This window comes from Gymnoscopelus braueri, assembly GCF_963280865.1.
Source record: "Gymnoscopelus braueri genome assembly, chromosome: 16".
In the NCBI taxonomy this organism is placed as follows: domain Eukaryota; kingdom Metazoa; phylum Chordata; class Actinopteri; order Myctophiformes; family Myctophidae; genus Gymnoscopelus; species Gymnoscopelus braueri.
In genome coordinates, this window is record NC_137616.1 from 20403168 (window position 1) to 20421731 (window position 18564).

Below are 18564 nucleotides of genomic sequence, written 5' to 3' on the forward strand. Positions count from 1 at the left end.
TGTGTGTGTGTGTGTGTGTGTGTGTGTGTGTGTGTGTGTGCGCGTGCGTGCGTGCGTGCGTGTGCGCGCGCGTGCGTGCGTGTGAGAGAGCTTCCCCCAACCTGAGTCTCCTGTCCAGGGCCATGGTACAGATGGTCCTCCAGCGCTGGTCCAGGCTGCGGCTGGTCTCCTGCAGGGAATCGCTCTCCGTCTCCGTCCCACAGGCGGCATCCTCGTCTCTCAGCAGGACATCGCAGAGACTCAGCACAGAGGCCACGCCCTCCGTGTGCTGCTCAATGTCCCTCTGCAGCTCCTGGACAGACAGAGAGACAGACATGGAGTCAGTCCACACACCGGCAGACAGACAGATAGCAGGGGACAGGAAGGCTGATGAGAGAGGTATGGAATGACAGGGTACGTACTGTATACTATGTGTGATCCCCCAAAAACACAAAGGACAGACATAGATATACATTATTAATATGGAGGGTGGGATGGAAGGAGGGAGGCAGAGAGAGAAAGAAAGAAAGCAAGCAAGAAAGACAGAAAGAAGAAAGAAAGAAAGAAAGAAAGAAAGAAAGAAAGAAAGAAAGAAAGAAAGAAAGAAAGACTAACAACAGAATGAAGGAAAAGAAACAAAAGAGGTGAGTAAAGAAAAGAGTGAAAGACTCCTACTGTAGTGTACTGTAGTGTACCTGCTGTTCAGCCAGCCTCCTCTGGATCTCTCCGTGGTGACAGACGCTGTAGGTGATTGGTCGGGACAGCTCCGCCTCCACCCGGGACAGCCAGCAGCGCAGGTTACTCATGTTCTTATCCAGCTGCTGCACCGTCACCAGAGTGTCCTTCAACTTCCTCACCCTGCACACACACACACACGAAATGTCGATGCTCCAATTAGTGGACAATGACAGGAACACAGACAGGAACCTCACCTGGCATGTGACTCAACATGAAATAAGACAAATTGGCGCGCACGCACACGCACACACACACACACACACACACACACACACACACACACACACACACACACACACACACACACACTTCAGACTATAACAGACTATACCAACTCTACAGAATGTCTATAAAGTAAAACTCAAACAAACAAACAAAAACTAGAATTGTAAAAACATTTTAGTTAACTGGAGGAAATTTTTTTTAACTAACTGAAACTGTTTTGCATATTCGCAAAAAAAAAGTATTACCTTTATTAAAAATCTGCAAAATAGCAGATCTACAAGCTCACAATGTGTCGCATCGTGACATGTTGTGAGCTTATGTGCTATTTGTGCTATTTTTCTGACCTTGTTGAATCTTACACCTGACTAATCCATATCTAAAAAAAAGCACAAAAAAAACTAGCAAACCAGTATTAAAAACTAACAAGAACTAAACTGTAATTGAAAACAAAAAGTAAAAAAAAAAAAAAACATTTTAAAATGAAAAACTATAATAATGTTGGTAAGCTCCTACTGCACCTATTTCACCTATCCTATCCTCCCAGGTGTCTCAGTGTTGGGACAAATGTTGCGACGGTGCAGCTGGACAATGTTCTCCACAAAGCCCCTTTCCCTGCCACGCACTGTCATGGCAACGCACAGGGCCAATAGAACCTTTCTCCAGAGCTGTCGTTTGAAGTTGAATGGCTGAAGTGTGCCCTTGTTCCGGAGTCTGAGTTAATTTGAGTTAATTCTGAGTTAATTCAATTCAATCCCTCCTTACCTATTGAGAGCCAACGGGGGCTTGTTTCTGACTAAGAGGGAGAAACTGTGTGGAATAATAGAGGTGAAAAATAGGCGCATACTGTAGGTCTCTCCGCATGTCTGTGTGAAGGACAAAGGGAAGAAAGAGTGAGAGCTAGAGAAAGGTAGAGAAAGGTAGTAATTTTATGTCTCAAGGACAAAATAACAGACTAGAACGGCACAGACTGTACAGTACATGTCGTGGCTGCAATTATTTTGCACTCTACATTCTGTACATACGTACATGCGGTTTGTGTATGTGTGTGTGTGTGTGTGTGCGCGTGTGTGTGTGTACGTGCGTGCATATCTTAGCATTTAAAACTTACATTTTTACATTTTTAAACAAAATCTTGTGCATGTTAGGTGCACTACAATCTCTCTCATCTCTCTCTTAGTTTATTTCTCTGCCCCCCCCTCTTTCCCCATCCTCTCCTCCCCACCTCTGACAGCCTAACAAAGCCTATACAGTAGGAAAAGTGGGGCCCCAACGAAGACAAAGCCTGGCCAGGGAGCCCCCCGCTAAGCAAGGGGGACAGGAGGAGAAGAGCGAAGAGAATACAGCTGGGGAGGATAGGTGAGGTGAGGATAAGGGACAAAGCTGAAATGTACAGCCGGCACAACAGGAGGGCTCAAAGTTGCTCGGATACGCAGCTTGGTAAAGGGCACGTGCGTTAAGACTATTGACAGTATATGAACAAGTTAGAAGAACTCAAGCCAGCAGTACATACAAGGGCTGTTGATCCCCTGATTGAATGTAGTGCAAGTGCAAGACAAAACTAATTGTGACTCCTGTTCGTTCCATGTTCCATCTATACAATCTACAGCATGTCCTCCAAGTTTCAACCCAAGCACCTAGCAACGGACAGATTCAACCAACTTTGAGTAGATTACACACACACACACACACACACACACACACACACACACACACACACACACACACACACACACACACACACACACACACACACACACACACACACACACACACACACACACACACACACACACACACACACACACACACACGCACACGTCGGTTGTACAGAAAGAAGGCAGTTTCAACAGACTATCAACAAAGGATAACTCGACTGCACTGAAAGGCGCTCTCGCCGAGGGGCTCATAAGTCTGTCTTCTCTTCCTTTCCTCAGTGTGCGCTTAGGTGTTCCTATACGACAGCTGGTGTCAGTGCGTGGTTGCAGGGGTCTTTACACATTCAAGTGCTGCTGGCAAACAGAAACGATCAGAAAGAAAAGGCTCGTCTTTTTGCTCAGGATGGGGATTAGGGTGGTCAATCGGCATCAGTTTACAGTATTGCGAGAAACTGCTGGCTGGTCTGGTACATTATGGAGGAGGTAACAGTGGTTATGGTTTCTTTAAATAATGCTACTGTTGGTGCAATATTCTATGCATTCACAGCAAAGTGTGAGCAATTTGAATGTTAATTTAAATGTGCACTAATTTAAATGTCTAGTATATCATGCTTTAACAAAATGAGAATATATAATAATAATAATAATAATAATAGCTAATAATATAGCCACACAAATGTGTAGCCTGTCATTTCCAAAGAACAATGTGCTCTTAATTAATTAATCAATTAATTGGCATTACAGCTGCTAGACAACAGCAGCTCCACAAGCCACTCCAGGGCCTATGTAGCATTTAACAATTAGTGGCAGATTGCTCTCCATACCAACACACCCACTCACCCAGCAGTCCTCTCCTCAGGATACTGAGCACTGAAGATGGGGGTTAAATATGGGGTTTAAGGGCCATATGGTTCAGTCTGAGACTCTATTTGCAGCTTTGGATGGTGGGCAGAGAGATGGAGAGGAGGGGGGGGGGGATATAGGGTACCACCAAATCCGAGACCATCTGTCTGAATGGGGGTCAAAGTACTAATAGTATATGATGGTAACTTAACTTATAGTCTGTACATTCAGTACAGACAAGTTGTATTGTATGACAGCTGTGGGGCTATAGGCTCAGCAACAGCAGGTGAATAGGCTAAAGCATGATCACTACGATTCAGTGATGCATTCCAAACTGCGTGTGTGAGAACACATACGTACACACACATGCATATATGCATTCACACACAAGCTACCACAAACTTATTAATAGTTTTAAATAGTGTGCAGCGCAAACACTGCTGTCTGCTACACCACACACCACACACACACACACACACACACACACACACACACACACACACACACACACACACACACACACACACACACACACACACACACACACATGCACCGGACACCCCCTGGAGTCTTTTTTCGTATACATATCTTCCTTACAAAAGCCCATAGGCTGAGATGAATATCCCTGAGGGGACAATGAAGACTATTATTCAGTCACCCTAATGAAGGGGGCAACGCGCAGGTGTATCTTTTTTATTCTTGCCATGCATTAGCCAGACTATGAAAGGCCTTGGTCTCTTCTCTTTAAAAAAAAAAGACTATTATTAAAGCCCAGGAACTGCTCAACAGCTTGTACGGTACAGTATGTACTTGTAGACTCACCTGGCCTCTATGTGTTGGAAGAGGTTGTTCCAGCGCTGGTTCACCTCCTGCAGAGTGCCATGGACCTGCCTCTGCTTGGTCTCATCGCTGGCTAACAGCAGCTGCTCTCCAAGCTGCTTCAAGTGGCTCTTGTTCTCACTGAACAAGTTGATCTCCTCCATGCAGTCCTGTGGAGAAAGAGACACTATTATTAGGGCTGCATTCATTCATTTATGCATGGATGTGTGTGTGGGGCTGAGGCAACCATGCTCTACTTCAGACCGTGTTTTGAACAGACCATGGTCAAGTACATAATCGTCAGGAACATCATTTTATTGCTCGCAGTGTGTACAGTACACATCTGAGGTTAACCCATGAAGACCTGAGGCCGATACTACAAAATGTCTAAATGTTCTAAATCCTAACAGCTTTTTTGAGAAAACGTTGCTCTACTGTATATCAGTGGTTCTCAAACTTTTTCATGTCAAGGACCTCCGCGGACCCCCATCTCAAAATATTTTTGTTCTAGGGACCGCCCAGAAGCAAATATTTGAGTTACAATTGTTCGCTTAAAAATATACATTCAAAGATTTGCACAAATTTTCAAGATTGTTCAAAAATAGCAGATCTACAAGCTCGTAGCGCGGCAATGAGCTTGTATATCTGCTATTTTTTAATAGCCAAAGAAATCTAAAATGACACAGATGCGTTCCCGGTCTTAATAGGTTAATATAAATGTTAAATTGTGGTTGATTGTGTTATTAAAACCACATGAACCCTAGCATCCCTATTCTGGGCATGTCATAATAGGCAAACATTCAGCAAAAATAGGCAAACATTCAGCAAAAATAGGCAAACATTCAGCAGAAATATGTGAACATTCGACAAAAAAAGGTGATCTACAAGCTCACATCACATTGTGTTTCAAAGCGTTGTAGGCTTGTACTGTAGAACAGCTATTTATGCTATTTGATGTACAACATGTTCTCCCCCTGATTTTTAGCCTCATTACCACTAATGTATTCCAACAACACAATGCAGTACATGTAAGTCATCAGATAATAGTTCTAGTGTGTAGCTGGTTGTGTTGTCAACATGGTATTAGAGTTGCTGTATTAATTGTGATTAATATTTGTGCTACATTGCTGCTTCCATTTTGCTGCTTCCATTTCCCCTTGGGCATAATAAAGTGCATCTTGAATTTTACATGGGCCAAACTAAATATGTCATTTATTATGCACATAATTATTATGCACATAATTACCGTATAACTGTTTACAGTTATACAGTAATTAATTTGGGCTGAGATTGAATTTGCCGTCGCAGGGAAAGTCATCTGGAAGACATTATTTCATACCTGTGAAAGATATAAATCGTAGACAATTTATACCTCTTTTGTCATTTTTGTTCACACAGTATTTAATATTTTATTTCATGACACCCTCTTTTCAATGGGTGTTACATTCCATTTCAAAACAAAGTGAACTAATCACAAAAAGCAGATCCCTGTTCAAGAGAAGCAGGATTTAAATGTATTCAAAAAAAGCCTCCCGACCGTCACTTTTCAACATCTATCTCATTCAGCAAGCTGAGCACCTTTTTTGCTTCAGGCAAAGGTGATTGGCTGCTACTTTGTCCATAATCACTAGGAAGTGTTTTGTGTCAAACGGTGTCAACACAGTGCAAGTTATTGTCAGGTGCCTGGGCTACTCTTTGCTCATCTCATCTCAGCAGCTCAATACAATAATCACACACATTGTCCCAACCATTCATTAACTTGTGCTGTGAACCAGCATGGTTGATGATGATATATAACAGACAACAAAAGGCCTTCTGTAAATGAAAAGACAATTGTTTTGTTTGAACAAAGCGAGGTGGCAGCATTCCAGGCGACCACTCTGGTACAGAATGCATGTTTAGCTTTTGTATGGATTTGAAGCATGTTTGCACAGGTGGTATTTGTGCCCCAATTTGTTGACTAATTGCGGCAGTGCATGCATTTTGTAATGTACTGTATACAGTATGTTACTACCCTCTGTGTATACTTTCAACTTGTACAATAATGTATTTGTTTAATAATGAATGAATCTGCCTAGATGACAGTATATTATTATACTATTTAGTCTATAGTGTACCTTGTATGTTGTATATTGTACATACTTTATTTTTTTACTTTATAATACTGCATAAATAGTTATAATAAATTCTAATAACTAATTGAAAATATTTCTATCATCCTCACAAGACAAATTCCTCATTTGCGCAACATACTGTACACAAATACATTTTGAAAGGAATTCAGAATTTATCTGCTTGGCATTTTAGTATAAGTATGCAAATTATATTCTTCTACGATACAGTAGATCCGATATAATAACTGTGACTACAATGCTGCAAAACAGAAGTTTTTAGCGTAAGTGAATTCATCAGAGTGCATCACTTAATAATGACAGTATACAGACTAATCCACATCTACAGTAAACTAAACTGCAATATTCCTATTCACTTATGCTTCACACTATTAGAAAATAAAGCAACAATGGCCATCAAACCACTAATGGAGCATAAATGCGTAATACTATTCTCCAATTAATAGTGGTGGTGATTACTGTGACATGACAGGAATATGTTCCACATTTAGCCACATTTGTCTTATAACATCAAATGAATCTAAAGGGCTTCGTTGTGCATGGTCTGTAGCGCACCGAAAATAGACAGATCTGCGTTGAGGTTATTAGCATATAGACCTACTATTTTCGGTGTGCGACACCCGCGCACAGCTAAGTATAACTCTTGCCTGGTTGGTTCCGTTACCTTCTTGAGTTTCTCCACCATCTCCTCGATGCTGAGGTCTCCACTGTGGGACACCTTTCTCTCTATCTGCATTAGCCAGTCACACAGTTCCCTGTTCTTGTCATTGAAGATGGTCCAGGCATTGAGGCGATCAGCAATTTCCTGCCTGCGCACGGACACCTGAGAAAAAAGGGGAAAGGGAGGGAACAGTGTATGCTGTCATCTACATACCGTACATAAACATCAACCATCAATCTACTTTTATAGCTCAAAACATTGTTATTAATCTTTATCAGGGGCACCGATGGCTGTGGTTAGGGTGCATACCACATATAGGCTGTGATAAAAGCCTGACAGCGAGTCCTGGGTTCAATTCCAGAGCCTGACAGACCTTTACTGCGTGTCACTCCCTGAATCTCTCCTGTCTCCTGTCAATCTACTCTACACTGTTCTATAAAAGTAAACGCAGAAAAGCCCAGCCAAATTATCTTAAAAAACTAAACGAAATGCTATTTGGTCCATGAGTGGGGAACAAGGGATCAAACTTTGTTCTCTCTCCATTCACTCTCATTGTATAGCAAGATACACACACTTTTTGCACAGAAACAAATGCCAAAAAGTCATTTCTTCCATCACAGCAGAGAGAGATGAGAGATGAGATACAAGTGTTTTGGATCCCAACAGCTTCCCATTTAATCCCTGGCTGCTAATTTAATCCCCCAATTTTACCTAATGACATTTTAGTGCATTGATAATGTCCCATTAGACAGTTAGAGGTCGTGACTGGCTGGTGATCCTCTTTGACTCCCAGAGCTCAGTGAGTCTTGTTTTCGGGCTATCATATTAACTGCTCCCTGACATTTATACTTTTTTCATGAGCCCTGGCCTGTTAAGAGTGAAACGACACTGGGCTTGTTGGATTCTGGAGTATTTGGGTTCCATTGTGTTGCACTGTGGCCCTGGGGGGGACTCGTCCCTCCCTCACAACAATAGAGCCTGTCCCCTGAACCCCATCAGCCCGGCCAAGCCATCTGCTCCTCAGGGCAATTCCGCTGACTGTCCCCCACCTGCAACCTGTTAGCTAAACAGGGAGCACAATGCTGTGGTTCAAATCCATGTCCTATGGCCCTGGTGCCATCAGACAGCAGTGAAATATCTCATGTTTCACTCTAATGAGTCGAGTTAATTATTAGCTTGGTGCTCTCATCAGTCCAAATTACTTGAGACGAAAACGCATTGTCAACCAATTTTCCAGTTCCATAATAAGCTATATCTGAAACCCACATGGGTCACATGAAATTGGTTGGGTTGGTCTGTAATAATAATGTTTTGTAATACCTCCTAATCCACAAGGTTGTTTCGGTTTAAAGTATTGAATTCAATAAAGAAAGTTGTTTGAAGTGAGAGCTGTGTTCACTTCAACTAGTTCCAAAAAGAGGGACAGGTGGGAGCTTTCACTGCAAATGAGGCTCCTGCCAACAAATCATCACAAGATGCAATCAACCACAAATACGCTAACAAACATGTCATGACCGTTTCTCTGCAAAGAACAAATGTGCGTTTGTACTGTATTTAGAGCTGAAAGACTTAACTGTAGTACAGCTGACTGGAGTTTCTCTTGACTGTGGGACCAGCATTCAAGACTAAGGGGGGATGTTTAGGGTATGCAGGAAAAAGCATCCTTTCCCCCTCATAAGCTGAAGAACCAGTGGAGAACCTCTAACGAACCATACAGGGGCTTTAACAGGTTATTTGTATGGTGTGTGTGTGTGTGTGTGTGTGTGTGTGTGTGTGTGTGTGTGTGTGTGTGTGTGTGTGTGTGTGTGTGTGTGTGTGTGTGTGTGTGTGTGTGTGTGTGTGTGTGTGTGTGTGTGTGTGTGTGTTTGTGTGTGTGTCCAACCTCAGTGGTGGACAAGGTTTTGTGCTGCTGACCATGCCAAAGCCAGTTAGCAAGTTTTCCCTCCTTATCTCTCACACTCTCTCTCTCTCTCTCTCTCTCTCATCTCTCTCTCTCTCTCTCTCTCACCTTCATGCAGAGTTCTTCCCACTGACAGTGGAGTTGTTCCAGCTGTTGCTCGAGTAGAGCCGTGTCCCCGGCCGCTACGTACTGGGACATGTCCATCCTCATGGTGGCTAGCTCCCTGAGACCACTGGCCAAATGCTCCAGAGAAAGCTCCTTCTCCTGCATAACACACACACACACACACACACACACACACACACACACACACACACACACACACACACACACACACAGCACACGCGCACGCGCACGCGGTCAGACACTCCACAGACACATTGACTGGCTGTGTACCCCTTTCTCTAGCTCTCTCGCTCTCTCTCTCTCTCTTTCTCTCTCTCTCTGTGGTCAGAAGGATTAAATCGCTGTTGACAGGGGAGGGGGAGGGTAGAGGGGGTAGAGAAGGGGGTGGGGAGTGAAAGGAAGGGGCAAAGGACGAGGGAAAGGGGGTAAAAAAAAATGGGAGGGGTGAACTCATAATAGAGGCACGCTATGGGGGAACAGGGCGGACCAGAGAATAATGCTTGAGAGGAGGTGAGGCTGAAGCTTTCTCTGACAAATCAATTTTACGTTCTATAAATGAACCACTTAAGCCCTATATGTACTGTACTTCGCAATATGACGAATTGCGAAAATAGCAGATCTACAAGATGTTATGCTATTTTTTTTAAATGCATTTTTTAATATATATATATACCTATAATGACATGCCCAAAATACTGACGGCAGGTTAAAAGTGGTTAAAATAACTTTTTAACCATTGGTCAAACTGGGCAACTTACTGTACACTTCTACAGCCTAGGATACATACCTGCATCCATTTGTTAGAGCTTAGTTTTTACAATATTATTATATGATATCTTTGTGTGATCTTTGTTTCTAAGCTCTCCACCTCTCAGGCATCTAGCACAACTGAACAAAGTTGAGTTTGTTGAGTTAAAATACACAAACACACTCTTTCTTTCCCCTCTTTCTCCTCACCTGAAGGAGTTCCTCTTCGTCCTGGTGTCGGTCATTTCGTCTCCCTGGCTGTGGTGTCTTCATGCAGCTCTTCAGATCGTTCAGCTGTTGTGTTCTGAGAGCGAGTCCGCCCTGACACTTCACCCAGTTCTGGAAGAAAGTGGTACATTGTGCTTTAAACTCAATTTAGTGGTATATTCTCAACACCACAGAAAAAGCAAGGGGTTGGGGTTGATCTTGTAACGTTGCTACACGCTCGTGTGAAAGTCAAGACTGACCTTATACAACCTGTGATCAGCTGATTCCATTTAACAACAAAGTAGTGAGTGACTATTTTCATCCCCAAGAGGAATGTAAACCTGACTCGATATATATTATACATTGTTATCACATTTGCAAGACAATTTTAGTTTTGGCTTTTAGGTCAATAACTTGAAGAACATTTTAATCTCTTTCTAACTAATTTCTGACTAAATTCAGATCTTCTTTGGGTTCTCCTGTCAAGTGCTGAGCCCCCTTTTTCTCACGCTGGGTCATGTGTTCTCAAACTTTCCCTGTCAGGCGTCTCTAACAGACAAGCAAGTTGTTTTTTCAAACCATGGCATCAATGTATTAACCCATTAAGACCTGAAGCCGTTTCTACAAATGTCTTCTAAATCCCAACGGTATTCTGAAAAACGTATGTTTCTATATCAGTGGTGCTCAAACTTTTTCGTGTCAAGGACCCCCAAAATTATATGAATTGGGCCGCGGACCCCCATCTGAAAATATTTTGTTCCAGGGACCCCCCAGAAGCAAAGATTTGAGTTAAAAATGTTCGCTTTAAAAATATATATATTCAAAGATTTGCACACATTTTCACGATTTTTTTAAAATAGCAGATCTACAAGCTCATAGCGCCGCACTGCTATTTTTTAATAGCCAAAGACATATGAAAATGACACAGATTCTTTCCTGGTCTCAATAGGTTAAAACATAACAAATATTGAATTGATTCTATTTTCAGCTGCAACATTTTCTGTACCCAAGTTAGCAGCTTAAGATGAATGGATAAAGGGTTAGCTGGCTCTTGCTTATGGTTCCGTGTTGGTCATATCACTACTGCGTCTGTTATCTTAGCCGTTATCTGACTCATCCAGAGGCATTATACCCAATCTCTGAGAGGACACTGTTTTACTACCCCCAACTCCCCCACTGAAAAGCTGCTTGGCTTCATGCGCCGACCTGGAAGGGGTTAACACAACTTGCCCTGATCCCCCCTGTGAGAAAAGCACATATGTACGATGCAAGCAATTACTGTACCAAAGCAAAGCGTCATGCACACACGGACGAATCCTAACTTAGAGTGAAAAGTGCTGTGCAGGGGGTGTACAGTTTAAATCATCACAATGACAAAACCAGACAGAACTTTGTTTTCAATGTGTCCGGTGACAAGCTGTGACTGGGTCCTACCCGTGCTTATACTTGACTTAACAACACGTTCAACAAAGCTACATCCTCAGACACGAGCACATACACATACCTTCATACTCCATGCATGGTAAAGGAAAGATTATCCCAGATTGTGCTGTAAATCAAGTCCGTACTGTATATGGCCGGCCATACAGACAAACCTAAGCCTATTGTGTATTGATACAGTGCTTGGAAACTGGCCACAGAGAAGCATTGATCCTGCAAGATCAATGTAGGTTCAACAACACACCGCAATGATCCTGGGTTACATTGCAAATAAGCTCCATTTCTTGGCATGCTTGCATGGGCTTGTCTCCGGTTGCATTTTGATTTAATGTTTTCATGAGCTGTCCAGGTATTATTTTCCCCAATGCTGTGTGCAATTCCTCTTTCAGACAGATAGACAGACAGACAGACAGACAGACAGACAGACAGACAGACAGACAGACAGAGACAGCATTTTCTTCTGCCATTTCGACCAGCTGGGCCGTGGATGGGGATCACAGCTAGATTATAGCTGCTCTTTTATCCCTCTTTTGATACTCTTTTCCAGTACAACTCACCCATGTGCGTGCGTGCGTGCGTGTGTGTGTGTGTGCGTGTGTGTGTGTGTGTGGTTCGGTGGGGTGGAACGGGGTTAGGTATATGGGTCAACAAACAACTCCCATCACCCACTCAGAATACCAACAAGGGTTACAGTCAGGGCAGCGTACACATCCCTCTACATACAGACACCTCCATAACTCAATCCAATGATGATGTCATAGATAGACACACATACTGTACATGCATTCCACTCCAGAACCCAGTGAGGCCGGGAAAAATAAATCTAAGGGACGTTTCAAGGGCAGCCAAAAGCTCCACTACCAGGAGTTGCTGAACCTCGGCCGCTGATCTTAGTCCAAAACTTAAGCACTAATCCATCAGATGGTACAGATAGTGGAGGATAACGTCCCTGTTCATGTTGAAATACATTTACATTTTCATACATTATACAAATACATTTACATATTCAAAATTGTGCAGTGATACATCAACAACAAGGAATGATGTGTAACAAAGGTCAAGGGTTATGTTCTTTAACATCTAAGCCAATGGTTCAAAATCATGGTCCTCAGGGTCCCCAGTACCACTAACTTTATATTCTACCAAGACCTCTAGAACTGCTGTAGTACTGCTGTTTTCTATCCTACCAGTATCTCTAGTACTGTTGGCTTTGTATCCTACCAGTATCTCTAGTACTGTTGGCTTTGTATCCTACCAAGTCCTCTAGTACTGTTGGCTTTCTATCCTGCCAAGTCCTCTAGTACTGTTCGCTTTCTATCCTACCAGGACCTCTAGTACTGTTGGCTTTCTATCCTACCAAGTCCTCTAGTACTGTTGGCTTTCTATCCTACCAAGTCCTCTAGTACTGTTGGCTTTCTATCCTGCCAAGTCCTCTAGTACTGTTGGCTTTCTATCCTACCAGGACCTCTAGTACTGTTGGCTTTCTATCCTACCAAGTCCTCTAGTACTGTTGGCTTTCTATCCTACCAGGACCTCTAGTACTGTTGGCTTTCTATCCTACCAAGTCCTCTAGTACTGTTGGCTTTCTATCCTACCAGGATCTCTAGTACTGCTGTTTTTCTATCCTACCAGGGCATCTGCTGGTTTCTATCTCACCAGGAAGTCTTAATTGCATTCACCTGGTGTCCTTGTCATGTTAGCCATATAATCACGTACTAGTCAGTACAACTGGTGAATAAAAGTAAGTTACAGTAGGTACAGTTTCAATTTGAGGGCTGCTACCTGAATGACAGTGTTGACCAGGTCTCTCCGTCTCTCCAGCAGTGTGCATGCATTCTCCCATTTGTCCTGCAGTGCTTGGAGCTCTTCCTCCAGTTGGTTCTGAGTCTGAGGCTCGGTCATGGACGCACGTAGCCGCTCACCTGCCTCCAGCGTCTGGTTGTAGGCAGTGGCATGCAAACCCAGAGTCTCTTCAACGTGCTGGGGAAGATGAAGCGAGGGACACTTCCTTTAACTTAAAAGCTGCGACCAATACCAGTTGATACAAATATTGAAAATGAAGAAGAACAACCTGTTCTTACCTGATAACTGTCCACAGAGTTCCGTAGCTGCTGCAGCGTGTATACAGCCGGCCCGGCAGGGGGCAGCAGAGGGTCGATGTTGCTCAGCAGCCTCTGCAGTCGCTTCAAAGCGTGGTTGTAGTAACTCCACTGACTAAACTGCTCCTGCACCCGGGCCTTGTGCTGCTCGACCAGAGACACACAGCTCTGCCAGCTCTCTTTCACACGCGCCACATCGGCCATACGTTCAGATCTGTGCCAGAAGCATCACAAAAAGGTTTCATGATTCTATACGTTTGGATCAGCAGTTAGCTTGGATGCCCCCTAAACCCCAGCAACACAATCACAGTAAACACAGACAGTACAGTACATGCTGGTGGCTCCAACCTAACCCAATGTAATGGCATGGAAACATAAGATAATACATGCCATCTTTAAACCATTTAAACCCTATTTTATACTTTGCTGTAGGGCCGTAAGCGAAAAAAGCCAATCTCGAAGCTTGCAATGTATTGTGAGATTGTAGATCGGCTATAGTAGCAATTCGGGGAAATTTGTGGAGGATTTTTCGCCTATAACGACATTCCCAAAATAGGGATAGGGTTGAAAGTGGTTAAACTGTAGTCGTCCTGGTAAACCACACGACCCAGGATATCTGCAAACTTTGTCGTATAAGCACAGGTTTGCGTAGCAGGGCTGATGATGGGAAGTGGCCTTTCATGTGTTGTGTTCTCTTCAAAAGCCTTCAGAACCTTTCCACACTGACTGCGCAAGCTGAGTTATGGGCAGACGGCGCCGCAGAGGGAGCCAGGTAGCCTTTCCAGGGCAGGAAGCGCCCAGAGACACTGTCTGGTGTGTGGGTGTTCCTTCAGGGGCATGCGTGCGTGAGTGTGCATTAAGAACTCCACTGTTTGAATGCCATCACGGTAATAGGGGAGTAACACAGCCTGAAAAGCTCACTTTTAATTGGTTTATGACATGACAGTGCTTATGTACCGGCACAAGACGGCAAACTTTGATTTCTCGACCGCTACAGATTTTGGCTCCTGTGCACATTGTGGACACATGCAGTTAATAATCTAGCTGCACCAATAGCTATGAATACACTGGTTAGCTAGTTAATCACGGTATCGATGGCAAAAGATTAGACACGGAGGCCACGCCAGACTCTTTGTCTCTCTCAGACTCTTTTGTCAGCTATTTAAAAAATAACATTGTCATTAGATTTGGGGGATCTTTTCGCGTTTAGGCTGCCGAGTACAGAAAAGAGCCAGATTAATGATGATTTATTAATTTTGAAGTACTTTAGTAGTGTAAGGGTAAATAAAGTGGAAGACAGTTTAAGGAAGGATGTTTAAGCCCTGAGGAACTTGAAAAAGGGAGTACAAGTCAAGATGAGGAGATGGTCTGTAAGGTTATAAGCTATTATTCTTGCTCATTCTTTTCTGCAATAAAATAAATTAATGTGCATTTAGGGAGTCGACTACTTAACTGCAACTTGAGAATTTTGGAACTCTACACTTATAATGAATAGTGAAAATGTACTGGGTCTATTAGGATGTTACCTTTTCTCTTTCGTTAGGTTATCCAGGGAGCAAACGGCTTCACAGAGGTGAGCCTGCAGGAGCTGGTATCCGGCCATTATATCACTCTGGTATCTCTGTGAAAACAATGAGAAGCATGCAAGATCAAATATGAGACATGAGTTCTACACTTGGATTGATTGATTCCATTTTGTGATTCCATTCACAGCTAATGTCTCCCTGATTTCAGAAACAATACAATTGGTGCTAATGTGGATGACTTGACCTACACATTATGAATATAGCATAATACCGTATTTAGAATTAGTGTCATACAGTATGTGTCATTTAGTTTTTGTTAAGTGACCTTACTTTGTCAAATTTATCGAACCCCCTTTTATAACACACATCTGGGAAATAACAGATCAACACAACGCAGAGACACATTAGAGAAAATGTGTGTACTTAACTTGAGCTATTTAGCAGACCTTTTGCATGATCCAAAAGGGCTTTCCCAACCTGGCCTCTGAAAAGAACACTGATATACCAGCATTCCCTTCAACAACCAGAGATGAACCCTGACAGTGTATCAGGTCACCCTGCATTACCCAAGCTCTTAAACAAGAGGCTGGTGCATGACATTCGCCAACATAAAGATAGTCAGGGTGGACAAACAACTGCTTGTCTAGGATTAAAAAAATGTTTTCTTTTCTTGCACACTGAAGCAACCAGTTACACACTATAGAAGGAGCTTGAAGACTGATAGGATGTATGTATTGTCCTGACTCTCTACATCTTGGCATCAGATCTTACTATCTGTGAAATGACTGATGCCTTGTACCTGATGGAGGGTCAGCATCTCTTTAAGGCTCGAGTGACTTTCACATCTTCTGTCCACCAGGTCCACCTCCAACTTGTCCTGAAGGGCTTTCAAGCTTTCACTCTTTTCTTGAACGCTCTGTGAGTGCTGAATCTTCATCTGCAGCTCTCTGATATTACACATGCATAAGAGCATCACAGGCGCGCGCACACACACACACACACACGCACACGCACACGCACACGCACACACACACACACATTGAAATGACCTCATTATTATTTTGAATCATATTGTCACGGCACGTTATCTTCCCTTTTGCAGTCCTGCATGGCTGTCAGGCTGTCAAGGTTCGATTACCTAGTCGCAAAGCTGGTGTTAAGTTTGAAAGGGGGCATACTGGAGTGATCAGGTCTATTGCATTCAATAATAGAGTGCCGAAGTCCTGACGTCACTCGTTCATCCCCTGGGTCGCGGAAGTAATTTCTCTATGAGAGAAATAACATTGGGTCATCTTAGAATTGTGGTCCAAAAATAAACAAATTGTCCCCGCGATATTGTCAGGAAGGTGGCTCTGTATCGTTTATAATAGTCAGTCACTCATATTTGATACAGTCTGTTTCTGGCGAAATTTTAACTCATTCGGTGGCGTTTTCTTGCCGTCAGTTGACTGCCAGGAACATTTGTCTATTTTTGGAACACAGTTCTTATTTGACACGATAATAAATACGTCTATGGGAATTCAGAATAGGGGGGGGGGAACGCGCCCCCAGGTAGGATGCGTACATTACGTCAGACTTCGGTGCTCTATGCAAGACTTCTATAGAATGGCTCATAATATAGAGATTTCCCCTTCCCCTTGCAAAATAAAAAATAAACTAGAAAATGTGCTCCTCGGAGCACAAGTCTCCGCCAGCAGACCTGTGCTATTTTTTCAGTTTGCGTAATGGGAGTTAGTTGCATTGTGTGATCTCAGCTGTGATCTCTGTTTGTACTGGAAAGTACTGTTCCTGTCTAAGCTATTTATATATTTGTATTACATATTGTGATGTCACGTGAAACTGACCAATGTTAGGTGTTCTCAGAGGGACACACACACGCACGGACGGGTGATTTGTACTGGAAGGTACTGTTCCAATCAAGACTGATTGATCCTGTCTTACCTCACTTCAAAAACATGGTTTTTTATAGTGACACACCTATTTATAGGATTTTATTTCGTCATGCGTCACTCTAGCCAATCAAAAGCATTGGTGTCAATATATTGTCACGTGTCACGTGGAGCTTGACCAATGTTAGCTTTGCTAGGGGGGGGGGGACACACAGCGGGACGAAGCGAAAACATACTCTCCGCCTCCGGCGGAGACAAAAACACTGGCTATGAGCATTGTTTTCTGTATTCTGTGTTTTGCCTGAAACAAGCCTACCTGTTGACATGAGATGCATGAAGCAGGCCTTGGAGCCAGTCCCTTTTGAGTGCTTGCAGTCTGTCAGCCTCGTGGTCGGTAGGCCTCACAATGCAGCTCATCACACTGAGATCAACCAGTGATGGGAACACATCATTCAGCTCAGACACAAGCTTCTATTTGGCAGAAGGAAAGACAAAGGTGTTACAGTACCTCTCAAATGATACATAATTTATATACAGATTACATAATTATACGCATTATATCACACACACACACACACACACACACACACACGCACACACGCACACTCACACGCACACACATATTTCTAACTTGACTGTTTGACTGGAAATATGGGCTTCTTGTTGGGATTTTATCGGCTTACAGTACACTGCTCACTGGCTAGGTCTGACCCTATTCATGATTATTACGGGGCCAGAGCTCAGCTCTGGACCTGTCTTAATGTTCCCCTCTTTTTTCTTCTGCCACTTTTCGCAGTTCTGGCTGAACCGTGCATACGCTTTTTACGAAACTTGGCCATATGGTAGATGGTCATGAAAAACTATCAAGAAATAAATCTCACAATCTTTCGTCAAAAGGTGGCGCTATAGCAAAATGCCAACTTTGAACAGGTACAACTCATGCCCTGTTTGACCTACAGCCATGAAACTTCAATATACATATGCGTCTACTCATGATCAACAACTTTCACACTCTGACTTTTGACCTCTGACCTTTAGATCTCCCACCATTTTGAATTATATGAAAAACAGTTAAAACCTATCTCCTCCTGGGATTTTTGAGTAATCTGCACGAAACGTTTTACACATGAACTTTGGACCTATGCCGACAAACATGTGCAAAAGATTTTCCATAAGTGAAAAAAATGAAGCTTTAATGAGCCAATCAATATTGCAGTTTATGACAATTATTCATCTGCCCCTAACACATACATGCAGACTCACATTTCTTTGAAACTTTGCGGTAATGTTGAGGGTCATTCCAAATATCACTGAAACCAATCTTACTCCAATTGGTCAAAGGGGGGCGCTATAGCGATTTTTTGAAAATGCAAACTTTAAACAGGCAAAAGTCATGCCTCGTTTGGCCGACAGCCATTAAACCTGCTTACACATGTGCCTTGACTCATGAGGAACACATCTATCACGTTGACCAGTAAGCTCCGCCCTTAGATTGTCCGCAATTTGGAGCAGTTTGAAAAACACTTAAACCCAGGATTTTCCAGCTATTTGCGTGAAACTGTATCATCTGTGTGATCT

The 18564-nt window shown here is 43.0% G+C and overlaps 1 protein-coding gene across 9 annotated transcripts in view; it reads right to left on the bottom strand.

Moving 5' to 3' along the window:
• Nucleotides 1-18564, bottom strand: part of LOC308103492 (nesprin-2-like) — a 111375-nt gene that overhangs the window by 19685 nt on the left and 73126 nt on the right. For all 9 annotated transcript variants that reach the window (XM_080453479.1, XM_080453475.1, XM_080453476.1 and 6 more), the window contains 11 exons: nt 17303-17457; nt 15897-16044; nt 15098-15192; nt 13554-13785; nt 13255-13452; nt 10036-10164; nt 9061-9216; nt 7056-7214; nt 4263-4429; nt 675-837; nt 102-292 (listed from right to left, as the gene is read on the bottom strand). In XM_080453479.1, coding sequence (XP_080309605.1) covers nt 102-292; nt 675-837; nt 4263-4429; nt 7056-7214; nt 9061-9216; nt 10036-10164; nt 13255-13452; nt 13554-13785; nt 15098-15192; nt 15897-16044; nt 17303-17457 — 1793 coding nt within the window. The remainder of the gene's footprint in view (nt 1-101; nt 293-674; nt 838-4262; nt 4430-7055; nt 7215-9060; nt 9217-10035; nt 10165-13254; nt 13453-13553; nt 13786-15097; nt 15193-15896; nt 16045-17302; nt 17458-18564) is intronic.